A 13,285-nucleotide genomic window follows, 5' to 3' on the forward strand; every position below is an offset into this window, starting at 1 on the left:
GGCATCAAGGCAGGATACACCCTTGGACACCCATCGCAGGGCACACACACACTCTCATTCACTCACGCAGTCCTCACCGGGGGAGGAAACCGGAGTACCCAGAGGAAACCCCCGAGGCATGGGGAGAACATGCAAACTCCACACACACAAGGCGGAGGCGGGTATCGAACCCCCAACCCTGGAGGTGTGAGGCAAACGTGCTAACCACTAAGCCACCGTGCACCCCACAATCCAAACATAAATGATCATTTAAAAAACACTAAATGTGCTTGAAAGCATTTTCTTCTCTCGTCTTATCTTCAGAAAATCTTTATTGTATAATCTTGTATGTATGATATTGCAGTCTGAGACAGAATTTGGCCAAGATTTTATTGCCAGCATCTCATACAGTGTGATATGATAAGCTTGCTGTTATCGAACAATGTACAGAGGGCTTAAGATGATTGTTTCTGTCTTTGGACCATACTGACTTTATTTATACTTCTAAACACATTCTAATGATAAATTATATAAGAATGGCTCTCCATTTTTTAAAAACAGTATCTAATTATTTAAATGGTTCATGGAAAATTCGCAGTGTAGGTTTAGAGCACTATAACCTACCTATCTGTGATTGACAGGTGTTTTTTTAACAACTATGATCCAGCAAATCTGCTTTTTGTGTGCTGTGAAGGACAGATAAATGTAGGAAGGCAGTTTTACAATCCAGATCATAACATTGTCTGTGTGCTTGGTGTTATGTTACTGTATCATTCTGTTTTGTTTAACAGTCTAAATTGTGTAGACCTAATATCTGCCAAAGGGGCTGATCAGATTTTCTGATTAGAACCATATTGTGTTTGTTTCAGAATAGCTTAAACTTTCCAGTCCTTCATTACTCAGTGGGCTATTTTAGGCACAAGAGGATCGGATCAAGTTGATGTATAGTTGATATGTTTTGTTTGGTGTACTTTGTAGTAAGGGGAAAATGACATCCCACCTCTGTTAGCACAGAATGGCAGGTTTAGGCCGGTTTGCACTAGGAGCAGTTTTTCTTCTTCTTCTTACGACCCGCCCACTTCCTGAAGCGCGTATAAATACACTTCCAAAACATGGGACTTGACAGCGCGTTCTTATACGAGCACGCGGCGTATATCAAGATTATCAGATCAGACTGATTGGGCAACTTTAAGAACTAGGGTTTCAGGAATATTCATACTGAAACGTTAATAGTGCTTGTTGCTGTTTGTTTTTGCGAGTTCGTGGGTGTAAACTTTTGTCAGGGCAATCAGCCCTTGCTTTAGCGTCCTGCCGCAATCCGGCGGGTGTTAAGATCCATGGAAGTGGTCGGTATTTACGAAAGGGACTGCCTTGCATTCCACAGCGGCCACAGTCTGAGTCCCGTCCACGGCGGTGTGTACAAACCCTCCACTGACTCCATGACGAAACTCGGCATCTCCGAGCAGGAGAAGGCGATCGACTTCAGCATCTACTTGGACTCCGCTCTCCACTATCACCAGCCGGCAGTCAACGGCGAGGAGATCTTCAACGCGGACTTCTCAATCAGCGAGGACGCCAAGAGCAAGCGATCTGCTGCGGAGGCGCCCGCTTACAAGAGCTACACGTCACTGACTGAACGCGACGCCACCCGGAGCCAGTTGGGCTACCCAGAGCTTCAGGAAACGCGCCTCGACACCGTTTTCAGCCCGGATTTCTTGGGCGCCTTCGGAAAAAGTCAGTGGCGAGGCGAGGTGAACGAAGACCCTCGGATGGACGGATCGGGGGGCTTCGACATGCGCGCCTACCTACAGTACCAGTCGGCGCCCAGTGGAAGCCTGGGAAACATCTCCAACGCTTCTTCGTCGTGTTCTAGCCCGCCTGGTACGCCCGCTCCAAACAGCAATGCCAGATCGCCTCAATCAGGCGGTAAAATCCCATCTACAGGTAAAGGCAAGAAGAAGCTGGACAAGGACAGCGATGAGTACAGGATGCGGCGTGAGCGCAACAACCTGGCCGTGCGCAAGAGCAGGGACAAAGCGAAAATGCGCAATCTGGAGACGCAACACAAGGTGCTGGAGCTGGCGGCTGAAAACGAGCGTCTGCAGAAACGTGTAGAGCAACTGTCCCGAGAGCTGGCCACGCTGCGCAACCTGCTCTCCGCCACCGGCCAGTGCTAACGCTTGCTTCAACAACCTTTCTGCATAAGACTAAAAACATCGGTTCCAAAGAGTTCCATTTGTTTTGTTTGTTTGTTTTTTTAACAAATGAGTCAATTTTGCCTGAAAATGACGAACAGTTATTTTAAAAATGTTTACAAGAGCGAAAGAGTGTGTAAAGGGAACTGGCGCCTGGATTGCGCAACACTTTCTCTCATGCCCGATGACTGTGTCACTCTGGTGGTGTTGTGGAAGCCCGCTCATATTCATTGGTCTGTACAGTATTTTTGTACGGGTGGAAATGTCTACTGTTTTAATAATACTCTGTTATTTAAATACCTTTTCCCCCATAATCTGGGGCAGTGGCTGTCGAGGGAAGAGTTGTACTGCAGAGGTATGATGCAACGCATTGTAACAGTATTTGGCCATGCAATGAAGTAGTGTGCTAAAACAGAATAATGGTAGAAATCTTGTAATGTTATATAATATTTTATTGAATTAAATGATTTTTATTTCTTTTTGAGCTTGGTTGTCTGACTATTTTCTGTCTAATGGCGGTGACTCAAGACACACTTACATTTTCTGTGTAGAAAGACTTATCATATTTTGACACTTCAGATAGACAATGAAAAAATACCATTCCGTATATAAAAGCTAATCATTCAGTTAATGAGTTACTGGATTGTAGTTTGAATCCATTTTATTTGGTGATAATTTTAAGATTAAACATTAAGCGTTAGAATATCAGTTACACTTTTATGATGTAAAAGCTTTTGGAGCCATATATATTGCAAATATTTGTTAATAATACAGTAGTATCTGTTAAATTTAACATTTCCATAAGATGCATTAGATTCAGAGGAGTTGGAAGAAAGCTGTTTGTTTTTTTTACAGGTTTGTCCTTTGTCCACTTCGTGCAGCAGTAAAGCAGAATTATCTAAAGCACACAGGCATTGTCAATAGTGTACTGGGTTCAGTGCTCTCTCAGAGTTGGGGTCAAGGCTAGACTAGCAACGCCCCAAAACGACCAAGCTGTAGCTGCTGCTTCTCTAAACACACACACAATTGTAATGTTAATATTATGGCAAACCTAAAAGTCCAAAGTAGCTTAGTTTTAGAAATCACATGAAAAAAAGAACAGAAAACTGAGCTTGTGTTCTAGTATAAAGATTATGACCCACAAGATACAAAAAGGTCTTTTTTGGTCCTTAACCCTCAAGTTGTATAAAAATGCTCAGTTGTATAAAAATGAGATAAAATGTAAGTCGCTCTGGATAAGGGTGTCTGCTAAATGCTGTAAATGCAAATGTTTTATTGAATAAAATTTTTACTTGGTGTCAAAAGATTTAAGATGTCTATGTTTGGGCATTTCAAAATATCTCAACAGTCCAGAAACAAACATAATATTTAATCATCTTAATTAATGCTTTCATCATATTACTAACATAAAAACAGTTGTAATATGCAAAAGTATTATGCCCAGATCTAAAAAAAAAAAAAAAAGGCCTAGGCTGTAATTAACCACACATGAGCCAGTGCTCTGGGCCTTAATAAACTTCTCCATTATGAGCCAATAAAACCCATTTTCTGGCAATTCCTTGCTTAAAGTGTAATGATGGCAGCATATTTCTATTCATGTTATCAAATAAACAAACATGCACAGAGGTTTTCAGAAGCACTGATATTAAAACTGCATGATCAAATCTTAAAAGGTGTTGCATCACAGCACAAAAGATCGCTTAAATGAGAAACTTGGCGTTGAAATAATATTGTCGATTGAAGTTTTTTGGATAGCAAGGTAGTTGAACCTGTTTATTTTACTGGGGTTGCCAGCGGTGTGCGCATATCTGACCCTGTAGGTAAAATACTTCTCAGAGCTGTTGTGTGAGAGTGAGGGCAGAGGAACCAGACGGACAGGTGCTCAGTGGTACATGCACATGAAGAAGAGAAGAAGAGAAGAAGAGAACAGCTCACACACCCAACTTTAGCCCTTCAGGTCATCACCATGACAATCAAGGGTGGGATAGAGAGAGAGAGAGAGAGAGAGAGAGAGAGAGAGAGAGAGAGTGGAGGGTGGGGGATGGGGTCAACCATATCTGTGACACTTTAAGATATTATTAATATAACATATAACATTTGTTAAATATAACATATTGTATGTAAAGTTATATAATGTAAATCTTATAAAACTTTAAACTACCATCTTTTTTGTCTAAACATTCTTCACAAAGCAAGAGAGGAAAATCATTAGCCTTTCTTAAACATTGTTAACATTATACAGAATATTAATAATACAAGGTCATTGAAGTTAATTTATAATGGATCATTTAACACTGTATTACAATTGGACACACAGAAGCAGGCCTTGGTGACTTAAAAAGGTTTAAAATACCTACTAAACGAAATGCAAAAATTCTAAAATTCTTTAGGTTTGTGAATCAATTTTTTTAAAAACTTTGTTGATCTTCAGGAGTGAGGGCAGTGGTACAGTACCATTGCTGCCTCACAGCTCAAAAGTTCCTGGTTTGATCCTGAGCAATCTGTGTGGAGTTTCACCTGTTCTCCCGGTTTCAATGTGTGTTTCATCTGGTTTCCTACCAACTCCCAAAACTAGTAGGTGGATTAACAACTTCGAATTGCACTTAGGTGTGAATATTTGTGTGCATGGAGCGCTGATGATCTGACATCCAATCCAGGACATATTTCTGCCTCATGCTCTTTGGTTTGGCTTGAGATCCACCAAGGTAATATTGTGGCTGCCAAAGATTAGATTAATTTCAGCATTATACTTCTGTACCAGCTAGGCCTATGTTTGGCTATGTTTATTTAGCTTTAAATAATAAAAATTAAAAAAAAACCTTATTTGGAGAGTGTCATACCATAAGAAAAAATGTTAAAAGGGTATTGATTTTTGTTTGACAAAAATTTGGTGGAATAAACTAACAGGCCTGGTGACCTGACATTGTTTTTGCATAAGGTGCATTTCACAACACTTCCCATTCTGGAGTAGAAAAGCAGAGTAGCTGTGTGTTGCTTAATGCCACTTCCTTCTCCTTCAAAGTAGCCTTTTTCTGTTTCCCAACCATCACAAGCACCACTCAAAAACAGCTACTACACTGATGCAAAAATTAGACAAAGACCAAAAGAACAATAGTAACACGGATATGTTACCACACATTTTACCAAACCTTATAGCATTTGCCATGATATTGCATCGTACATGCAAAATGATTACGGTATAAAAAAAAAAACCTCACTTAAAAAAACTTAAATAACAGTATTATTTAAGCCACACATAGTGATAGTACTTCAATTAAAAGTTAGTGCCCTAATTTTCATTTTCATCTCTAAACAATGAAGCGGCAGAAGCAATATTCCTCAACTACAAAAAAAGTTCTAGAGATAGTCGAAACTACAAGAATTAGTAGAATGTACAAAATATTTGGTTATTATTTCATAGCAATGTCTTTATTCAATGCTCAGATTTAATTCAACTTTAGCAGGGATGACTCTATTCTTGTATATTATTTTCCTATAAACATTTTATACTTTTTTAGGTATAATTTGACCATCTTACATATTTTGTGTTATCAAGGGCATTGGAAGAACATATGACCCAGCAGTGATGATATCCAAAGCAGCAATGATGTGTTGTGATAAAATAATAATAATATCCTAGAAAATCAATTCCCACCTCTTTATTCCCACAGGCTGCAGATCCATAAATTTCAGAGCTCTTTCGGAGCAGTAAAAGAGAATAGTAACCTGATGCACATTAAATCATGCTCTTTTTATTAACTTTTGTGTAGACTTTGTAGAAGCCATTTTTATTGAATGAACAGTGTGTTCGTAATCAGTGTCTTTCTTTATTTATTTCTCTACAAGAAATACTTGTAGGCCGAGTTTGTGTCTTTGAGGTCAAGAGCTAATCTCCTTAAATCTAGTTTAAAAAACCATCGAAAGTAATCATCTCCCCTGTAGCTGCACTATAGTTAACTCCATTTTCACTTAAAAAATAGGAAGCTGGGAAACTTGTTTTCTGAATCAGCGAGTCATTCTCACAGAGGCAGAACTGAGCATAATGTATTTTTCCGTCTTTAATTACGTTTCTAACTTCTCTTCTACCATGTAAAAATGCTGATATGTACACTTCAAGCCTTATTAAGACCACTGCATCCTGTGAACCTATGGCTACACGGAGCACACGACATCTTGGACTTTCCAACCCTCTGGCACACGATGGGTCAATCACCGGAAGCGGTTGATTAAGCCCCGCCCCCTGGAGTCATGCTTGTGTCCGTGTCTTCAGCGCGCGCACTCTGGGTTTTCCCACATGATCATTCCTACATGAGCGTCTCCTCCTGGACAGAAAGCCACGCCTACTTTTGTTCCCGACTGGAGTTTACCGGCAGTGTCGGTGCTCGTGGTCGTAAACGGTTGTTGCGTAAATCTTTCCTCATGCAAAACAAACTAATATCTCCTGCAGCCCACACGCTGAGACGAGCTCCAAATCTCTTACACTCCAATGCTTTTTTTTAAAAGAGGAAATACATTCCATCTCCATTCTCCTGACTGCTATTCCAGGAAGTCTTCTCTCTAGGAAGGTCGTGGTTGAGTTAGGACTGATTAATCTGGGCGAAATAAACGTTTTAAGAGAACACTGTAGTACATCCCCCCCCCCCCCCCCACCCCAAAAAAAAAAAAAAAAAATCAGCTTTAACAGACTTTTAGTAAGTGGTTAGACTGACTTCTCTATTTTAAGCCATTTTTATGTTATTCTTTCACCATTGAAAGCCACGTCCCCCACACACACATACTGAAAGGTTAGATAGATGTTTTATTCATGCCAATGGGAAATTCACACAAACTTAGCTATAATACAACTAGTTCAAACTGAATAACATAACCTAAATTTGTGATTTAGTAAACTATGTCCTGACACAAACTAGGATTTCTTGTAATATAGCGTACCAAAATCACACACTGTAACCAGGATCATTACTTTGGCCCAAATTGCAGAAATGTAACAATAAATCAAATTGCGAAGTTATCATACACAGTATATCAAATTGCCAAATAAAATATCAAATTACCCACAAATCATTTCATGTTATTAAGGTAAATGTTCAATGTATAAGACAAGTCTTTCTGTACTTCTCAAAGTTTCTGATTTACATTCATTATTTACATAATTTAGCAGACCCCCTTATCCAGAGTGACATAATTTATTTCAATTTATAGAACTGAGCACTTGAGGGTTAAGGGACTTGCTCGGGTGGACCTAGGAATCGAACTCATGACCTTTCGATCAGTAGTCCAACACCTTAAACTCTAGGCTACAACATCCCACATTATACTCTGTTTTCATTACAGTAGTGATAATAAATCATGTTATTAATAAAACCTTAGAACTGTTATTAATGAAAATTCAAAACTAACATTAATTATGCATTTATTTTCAAATAAGAAGCTTAGTCTAACTTGATTTGATAAGTTACTACATTTTGCAAGTTGTTCAGCATTATTAGGAGCTGTAAATGTAGGAGCAGTCTAATTCAACACCAAGTGCCTTCATAATCACTCACATAGTATGTCATGTCATATGTTTTTTGTGTACTTCCGGATTTATATCATAGCTATGTCAGTTACTAGCCTGTAATATTTGCATTGCACACCCCTGCTGATCTGAGGTCAGTTGATAACCAGTCATCACAGCTGATTGAATAGTATCAGTATGCAAGTATTTTTCCACATTGTAATCTACATTCTGTCATCACATAACCGAGGGAAAAACTTCCAAATAAGTCCTGGCAGTGAGGTCTATAATAATACTTGTCACAATTTGACTTGATTTACATTTATTCACACATTCTGAGCATGTCTACATTAATAAACTGACATGAGCACTAAAATATGTATAAGACAAAATATCTGTGGATAATGAATTCTAAATAACCAAATGTGTCTTCTTTTTGTGGAAATCCATACATACCAGTGGTGAAAAGACATACAACATATGTATGACATACAACATATATATATATAAAAAAAAAGGCATACAACATATATAAAAATCCTGTCTAAATGCACACACAATCAAATTGTGGGAAAAGAGAACATGTTTCAAATGAGATATAAACAGAGGGTGTTCACTATCTTATGCAGTCAAATCTTAAATCATTACAGAACTCATGACAGGCCAAGTCAGCTTTCTGCATCATCTCTCATGAGGTCTCCAGCTGTGATTCATATTTGCCACACAATCATCAATTCACATTTCTTTTGATACGAAAGACAAAACGGCATCAATAAAAATGATTAAATAAATTGACAGAAAAAATACATTTCTGCCAAAAAGGTTTTTAAAGGCCAGGAATATAGCCAGCAAGTTATTATAGACAGTCAACAGTCAACCCAAAATATGTAGCACCCTTCAAGAGAATGAGCAAAAAATTATTGTATAAAATAAATTTTGCATAAATGCATTAAATGACATGAAAAATCCATTAAAACAGCTAGATCATATTTTTATGTTTTCAGTGCCAAAACTCATTCAAATATATTACTTGTCCTTTGTAGTATTTTCTTTTAATAACATATGTACAAAGCTATTTGCACTCATCTTTTTGCCAACATTCAATTTTCAAAAATATTGCTTTCAGTTTTAAATTTGAGTATATTTCAATATGTGAATGTTTACAGTCAAACAAACTAAGTATGTTTTAAAGTGCAAATTATAAAAGAAGGAGAACTACTGGCCCCTGATGTGGGCCTCCCTGTTCAACCATAGCATTATTTTTTTTTTTTTTTGTGGTGTGTGGTAGTGGAGGTCGGGGGATTGTAACATTAAAAAGTCTTTAGCCAAAATACCAAATTACATTTTTAAAATGGGTGAAATATTTAAAACAGTACATACACTATGTGTCTTGCACTTGTATAACAATAACATTGCATGGTTTTAAAAGGTTTAATGTGCTCAAAAGCCTTAGTCATGCATCAAAAAGATAACAATTGTGTTGCCAAATACCCAGCAGTCATGCCATGCAAAATGTAGATCATTATACAGATATTTCACCAACTGACTTCTAAATTGAAAGTGAAGTACTGTAAGAGAATAGAAGGAGTAAAGTGGCAGTGTTTCTATGTTCTGTGTAGAATCAATTATTGTTTTTTTAGCAATGATAACACATACACTGATAAGAAGGTATCTGAGCATGGACAGAGTATTTTGAAAGCCAATTGGACAAAATCTTGACATTCTTAAAGACACAACAAGAGTCTTGTTCAAGGTTCATAGTGCCCTCAATACAACAAAATAAAGAAGATTTCTGAAATTTATCACAATAACACCTTACAGCAGAGATTCATCTGATATGCATGGGAAAATTTTGTGCTTTCTGTCACTGAGTTGGTGGAAAATCTACAACATTTCACCTGTTACTGCAATATTATATAAATGTGTAGCTAGTGCTACATTATATATTACCTCGTGACCCTTATGGTTTATATGTCAAAATTCAATTTGGTCAGAAGTCATAATTTGACTGTGCAATTCATCAGGGAACCTTTGCCTTGAAAGTGAGTTCTAGCAATATTCTTCCCTGTTTCTTTCTAACATTTGGTCTGTTTAGCGTTACCAAGCAGAATTAAGTGATCTTCGAGCGAGCTCATTCATATGACTTTAAGAAAAACCGCAGCGTGTCCACGGCAGGCGGAAGTCCGGTTTTTGGCGGTGCCATTGTCGGGAACTCAGGCATCTGCACTGTCCGTAAGAGGAGGAGCTCTGACCCTCCCTTATACAGGCCCAGATTTCAACACACAATTTACTTCTCTTATTCTGGCCATAGTGGCCATGTAGCGCCAGCGTCCTCTTGACGTGTCGTGAGGCCTCAAGGTTCGCATCATAAGGCCCAAGGTTGAGCAATAGCATGCCTTCCTGTTCTTACAACACTAGGGAGCAGAGATGCAACCCCAAGGAGCACTGAAAGAGTGTGTCATGTCCTTAGATTAGGCATCTTCATATCTCATCCGAAAATGGCCTCTGTGGGTTCAGGGATTCATTCCACAATTGATAGTTGATTGGAACAGGAAAGAACCGATTAAACAAACAGAAACAGGTCTGACGTCTGACTGGTTGAAATGAAAGCCTGAAGCCACACCAGCACTCTGTGGACAAGATTGAAGACAGTGGCTGTAGATGATACATCATGTGTGAATATGTCCCATGTACATGCAAATGCGTTCACAAAGTATGGAGAATTCATGTATTTGCTCTGAGATTGACAGATGAAGTTATCCAAGTCCAATTTTGACATGCAGCATGTATCAGTAGTTCAAATGAACCCACAACAGTGAGTGTTGATGTCATTTGGAAATAGTTATTATGCCAAATTGGGTAAGTGACGCACATTGTTAAGCTGTAGCTCAGACAGGAGGATGTAATTGACAACTGTGACAGGAGATTAAGTGATTCATATTTCAGAATAATCCATCATGAACCATAAACAGTATGTGAAAAATCCCACAAGCCTTGAGGCAATGACTATTAATCATTTGTAAGACAGTTGTCTCAAACAATGAGCACCTACACCTGTATTTTTTCATAGTTTCAGAAACTGAATTAGACAGAAAGCAACTAAGGAATAATTGATAACACTCAAAAAAAAGTTCGAATGAACTTAAAGTTTTACACTTTAGACAGACATCTCAACTGTTAGATGAGGCACCTCAAAGTGTTCCATTAGATAGGGGCACACATGCATTTGCAGCACTGATCTGTGTTTCTGGTTCAGAGCTACACTGCTCTTGCCACAGCACTAACGTAAAGGTATAGAGATGTTTGTGTCTGATGTCATCGTCCCTCGCACTATGAGAGAGGAAAACAGTGCAGGTCGCTCAAAATAGGCCACTTTCACAATCAGATCAGGCTGATGTCGGCTTTTGTGTGTAAGAATGCATGTGGGTACGAAAAAAACACGTCTCAAAAACTCACGTGGTGGAATCTCAACCGTCTGCCCACAATGTGATATTGGATCTCTTCCTTCCTGTGTAGATAATGCAAATGGGAGGAAGAAATAAAGAAAAAGAAAGGGCTTTGCATTGCAACACACACCTGATCAAGTGAGTCATAACTATTTTGATAGGTCCCCTTTTCAACAGGTACAATGATTTGGCTTATTAAAATTGGACTTGAAATCACAGAAATATCCTGGAATTAGTATTTGGATTTATTAAAGCAAAGACACAATGTTTCTGTCTGGGGTATATTTTAAAACGGGACGCTGACAAGTTAGGTTTTATCATTTTCTCTTTATGTCTTTTGTTACTTCTTCTTCAAAAAGAAAGTAAACCTATAGGTAAACTGGCATACAAATCATGAGTAGTTTACAAGAAACCACTCTACACATTTTTGTTCTAAGATTCCATTTGACGGCCCCCTAACAGCCAGAACTAATAAGTAAGAATTATCAGGATATCTTATTGCATGCAAGTATATGTATGTCATGATCTTCCAACAAAAACACAAAAGTCAAGATGCAGTATTTTTTAATAAATATTCTTCATACAGCAATTCCTCGTGTTTCTTCATGTGGTTTATATAAGAGATGATCTACTATTAACAGCCTTTGACTATAGAGCTACGGTTATACTGTCCTTAAAAGCTGACTCTAGTAATCTCTTTTTTTTTTTTTTTTGACGGGGTGAATTCAGTTTTACTTACATTCTAGGCATTTCAGGACAAAATTCCTTGGCACACACAGTGTACTACAACTTTCTTCTGGACCAAATCCCTGTTGGTCTCAGTAAACTCTATGTGTTTTTTTGCACTCTCCTCCCCTGATATCAGCTCAGAGTCAGCATCAGCAGCAGGACTCAGACTTCTCCAAATGAATCAAATTTTTTTTATCAAGGATTGTGGTGGTTGTCCTTAATACCACTGCTAACTTAAATTATCATTTTTTTTGTTTGCACTTTTTCCTGTTGGTTTGCCCCTCTTATTCTCCTGCTAAGAAGTAATTTACACCTAGTCATTTAATGCATCAGCATTAACTCTGGATAGGTTTTTTAACATGCAAAAATGCAGGTTTAATTGCACCCAGGACTTGCAAGTACAAATATGCAAGAAGTAGGAGTAATAAGATAATTCATATATTAGGTGTAATACAATAGTAATAATGCAATAATATGAATGGATGCAGTGTAAATGGGTTCTGACACAAGGTTTATAGACTATCCTATGTCCCATTTCAGGTTTAGTCTTAGATTTCTGTCTGTTCAGTCTTCAGGAAAAGCTTTCCATTATATATTGGAGCGTCACTTTGGGTATTTGGTCATTCAAGAGCATTAGTGATATTAGGTGCTGATGCTGGGCAAGGAGGCCCGATGTGCAACTGGTATTCCAGTTTATCCCAAAGGTGTTCCTTTGGATTGAGGTCAAGGCTCTTTGCAAGCCACTTGACCAATCTCCATGGGGTTTGCTTTGTACACAAAGGCATTGTTATGTTTAGATGTGTTTGGGTCCCTTAGTGTCACTGAGGGGAAATTGTAATTCTATAGCATACAGTGAAATCCTAGAGAATTATATTTTTTATATATTTTTTCACGTTGTGGCACCAGATTGGGGAAGACCCGCTTAGGTTTGTAATGGTCAGAGGTGCACAGACATTGGGGCATATAGGGTATGTTACGTTGGCATGCAAAGGTATCTAGCCCCAAATGGGAATTATACACAAATCGGAATTTAGGAGTTAAACTTAGTGTATGGTTAAAATACTTTCAGTATTAATTCCCTTTAGGAAACCCAAACCTGCTCATCTGTACATTCTGCATTACTATTTAAAAAATTCCATGATTACCATAGTTCAACCTATTGGTTTAGCTTCCTGCTTGAGTCTGCTAAGGAAGTGAACTCCAATACAGATAGTATTTCTTCTTTCACATCATATAAGCCACATTTTAAAATGCAAATATTTAATTGCTTTTAGTAGATTTGCTTTTTTATTCAAATCACATTGTCTCCTCAGCTGAAATGTTTGAAATCTTTACATTTAAGAAAATGTCCTAATATAATATAATATAATAATTAATATAGATTTGCATTTTAAGGTTTAATGTCTTGGTCTAAAACTTCTGATTTTATAATGTCATAT

General features: G+C 37.9%; 1 protein-coding gene across 1 annotated transcript; it reads left to right on the plus strand.

Moving 5' to 3' along the window:
• Window positions 1–1,081: 1,081 nt before the first annotated feature.
• Window positions 1,082–2,658, plus strand: cebpb (CCAAT enhancer binding protein beta). The gene has a single exon (XM_060881163.1). The coding sequence runs from the start codon at window positions 1,317–1,319 to the stop codon at window positions 2,154–2,156; it is 840 nt and encodes a 279-aa protein (XP_060737146.1). The 5' UTR covers window positions 1,082–1,316; the 3' UTR covers window positions 2,157–2,658.
• Window positions 2,659–13,285: the final 10,627 nt, after the last annotated feature.

This window comes from Tachysurus vachellii, chromosome 11 (assembly GCF_030014155.1).
Source record: "Tachysurus vachellii isolate PV-2020 chromosome 11, HZAU_Pvac_v1, whole genome shotgun sequence".
Classification (NCBI taxonomy): Eukaryota; Metazoa; Chordata; class Actinopteri; order Siluriformes; family Bagridae; genus Tachysurus; species Tachysurus vachellii.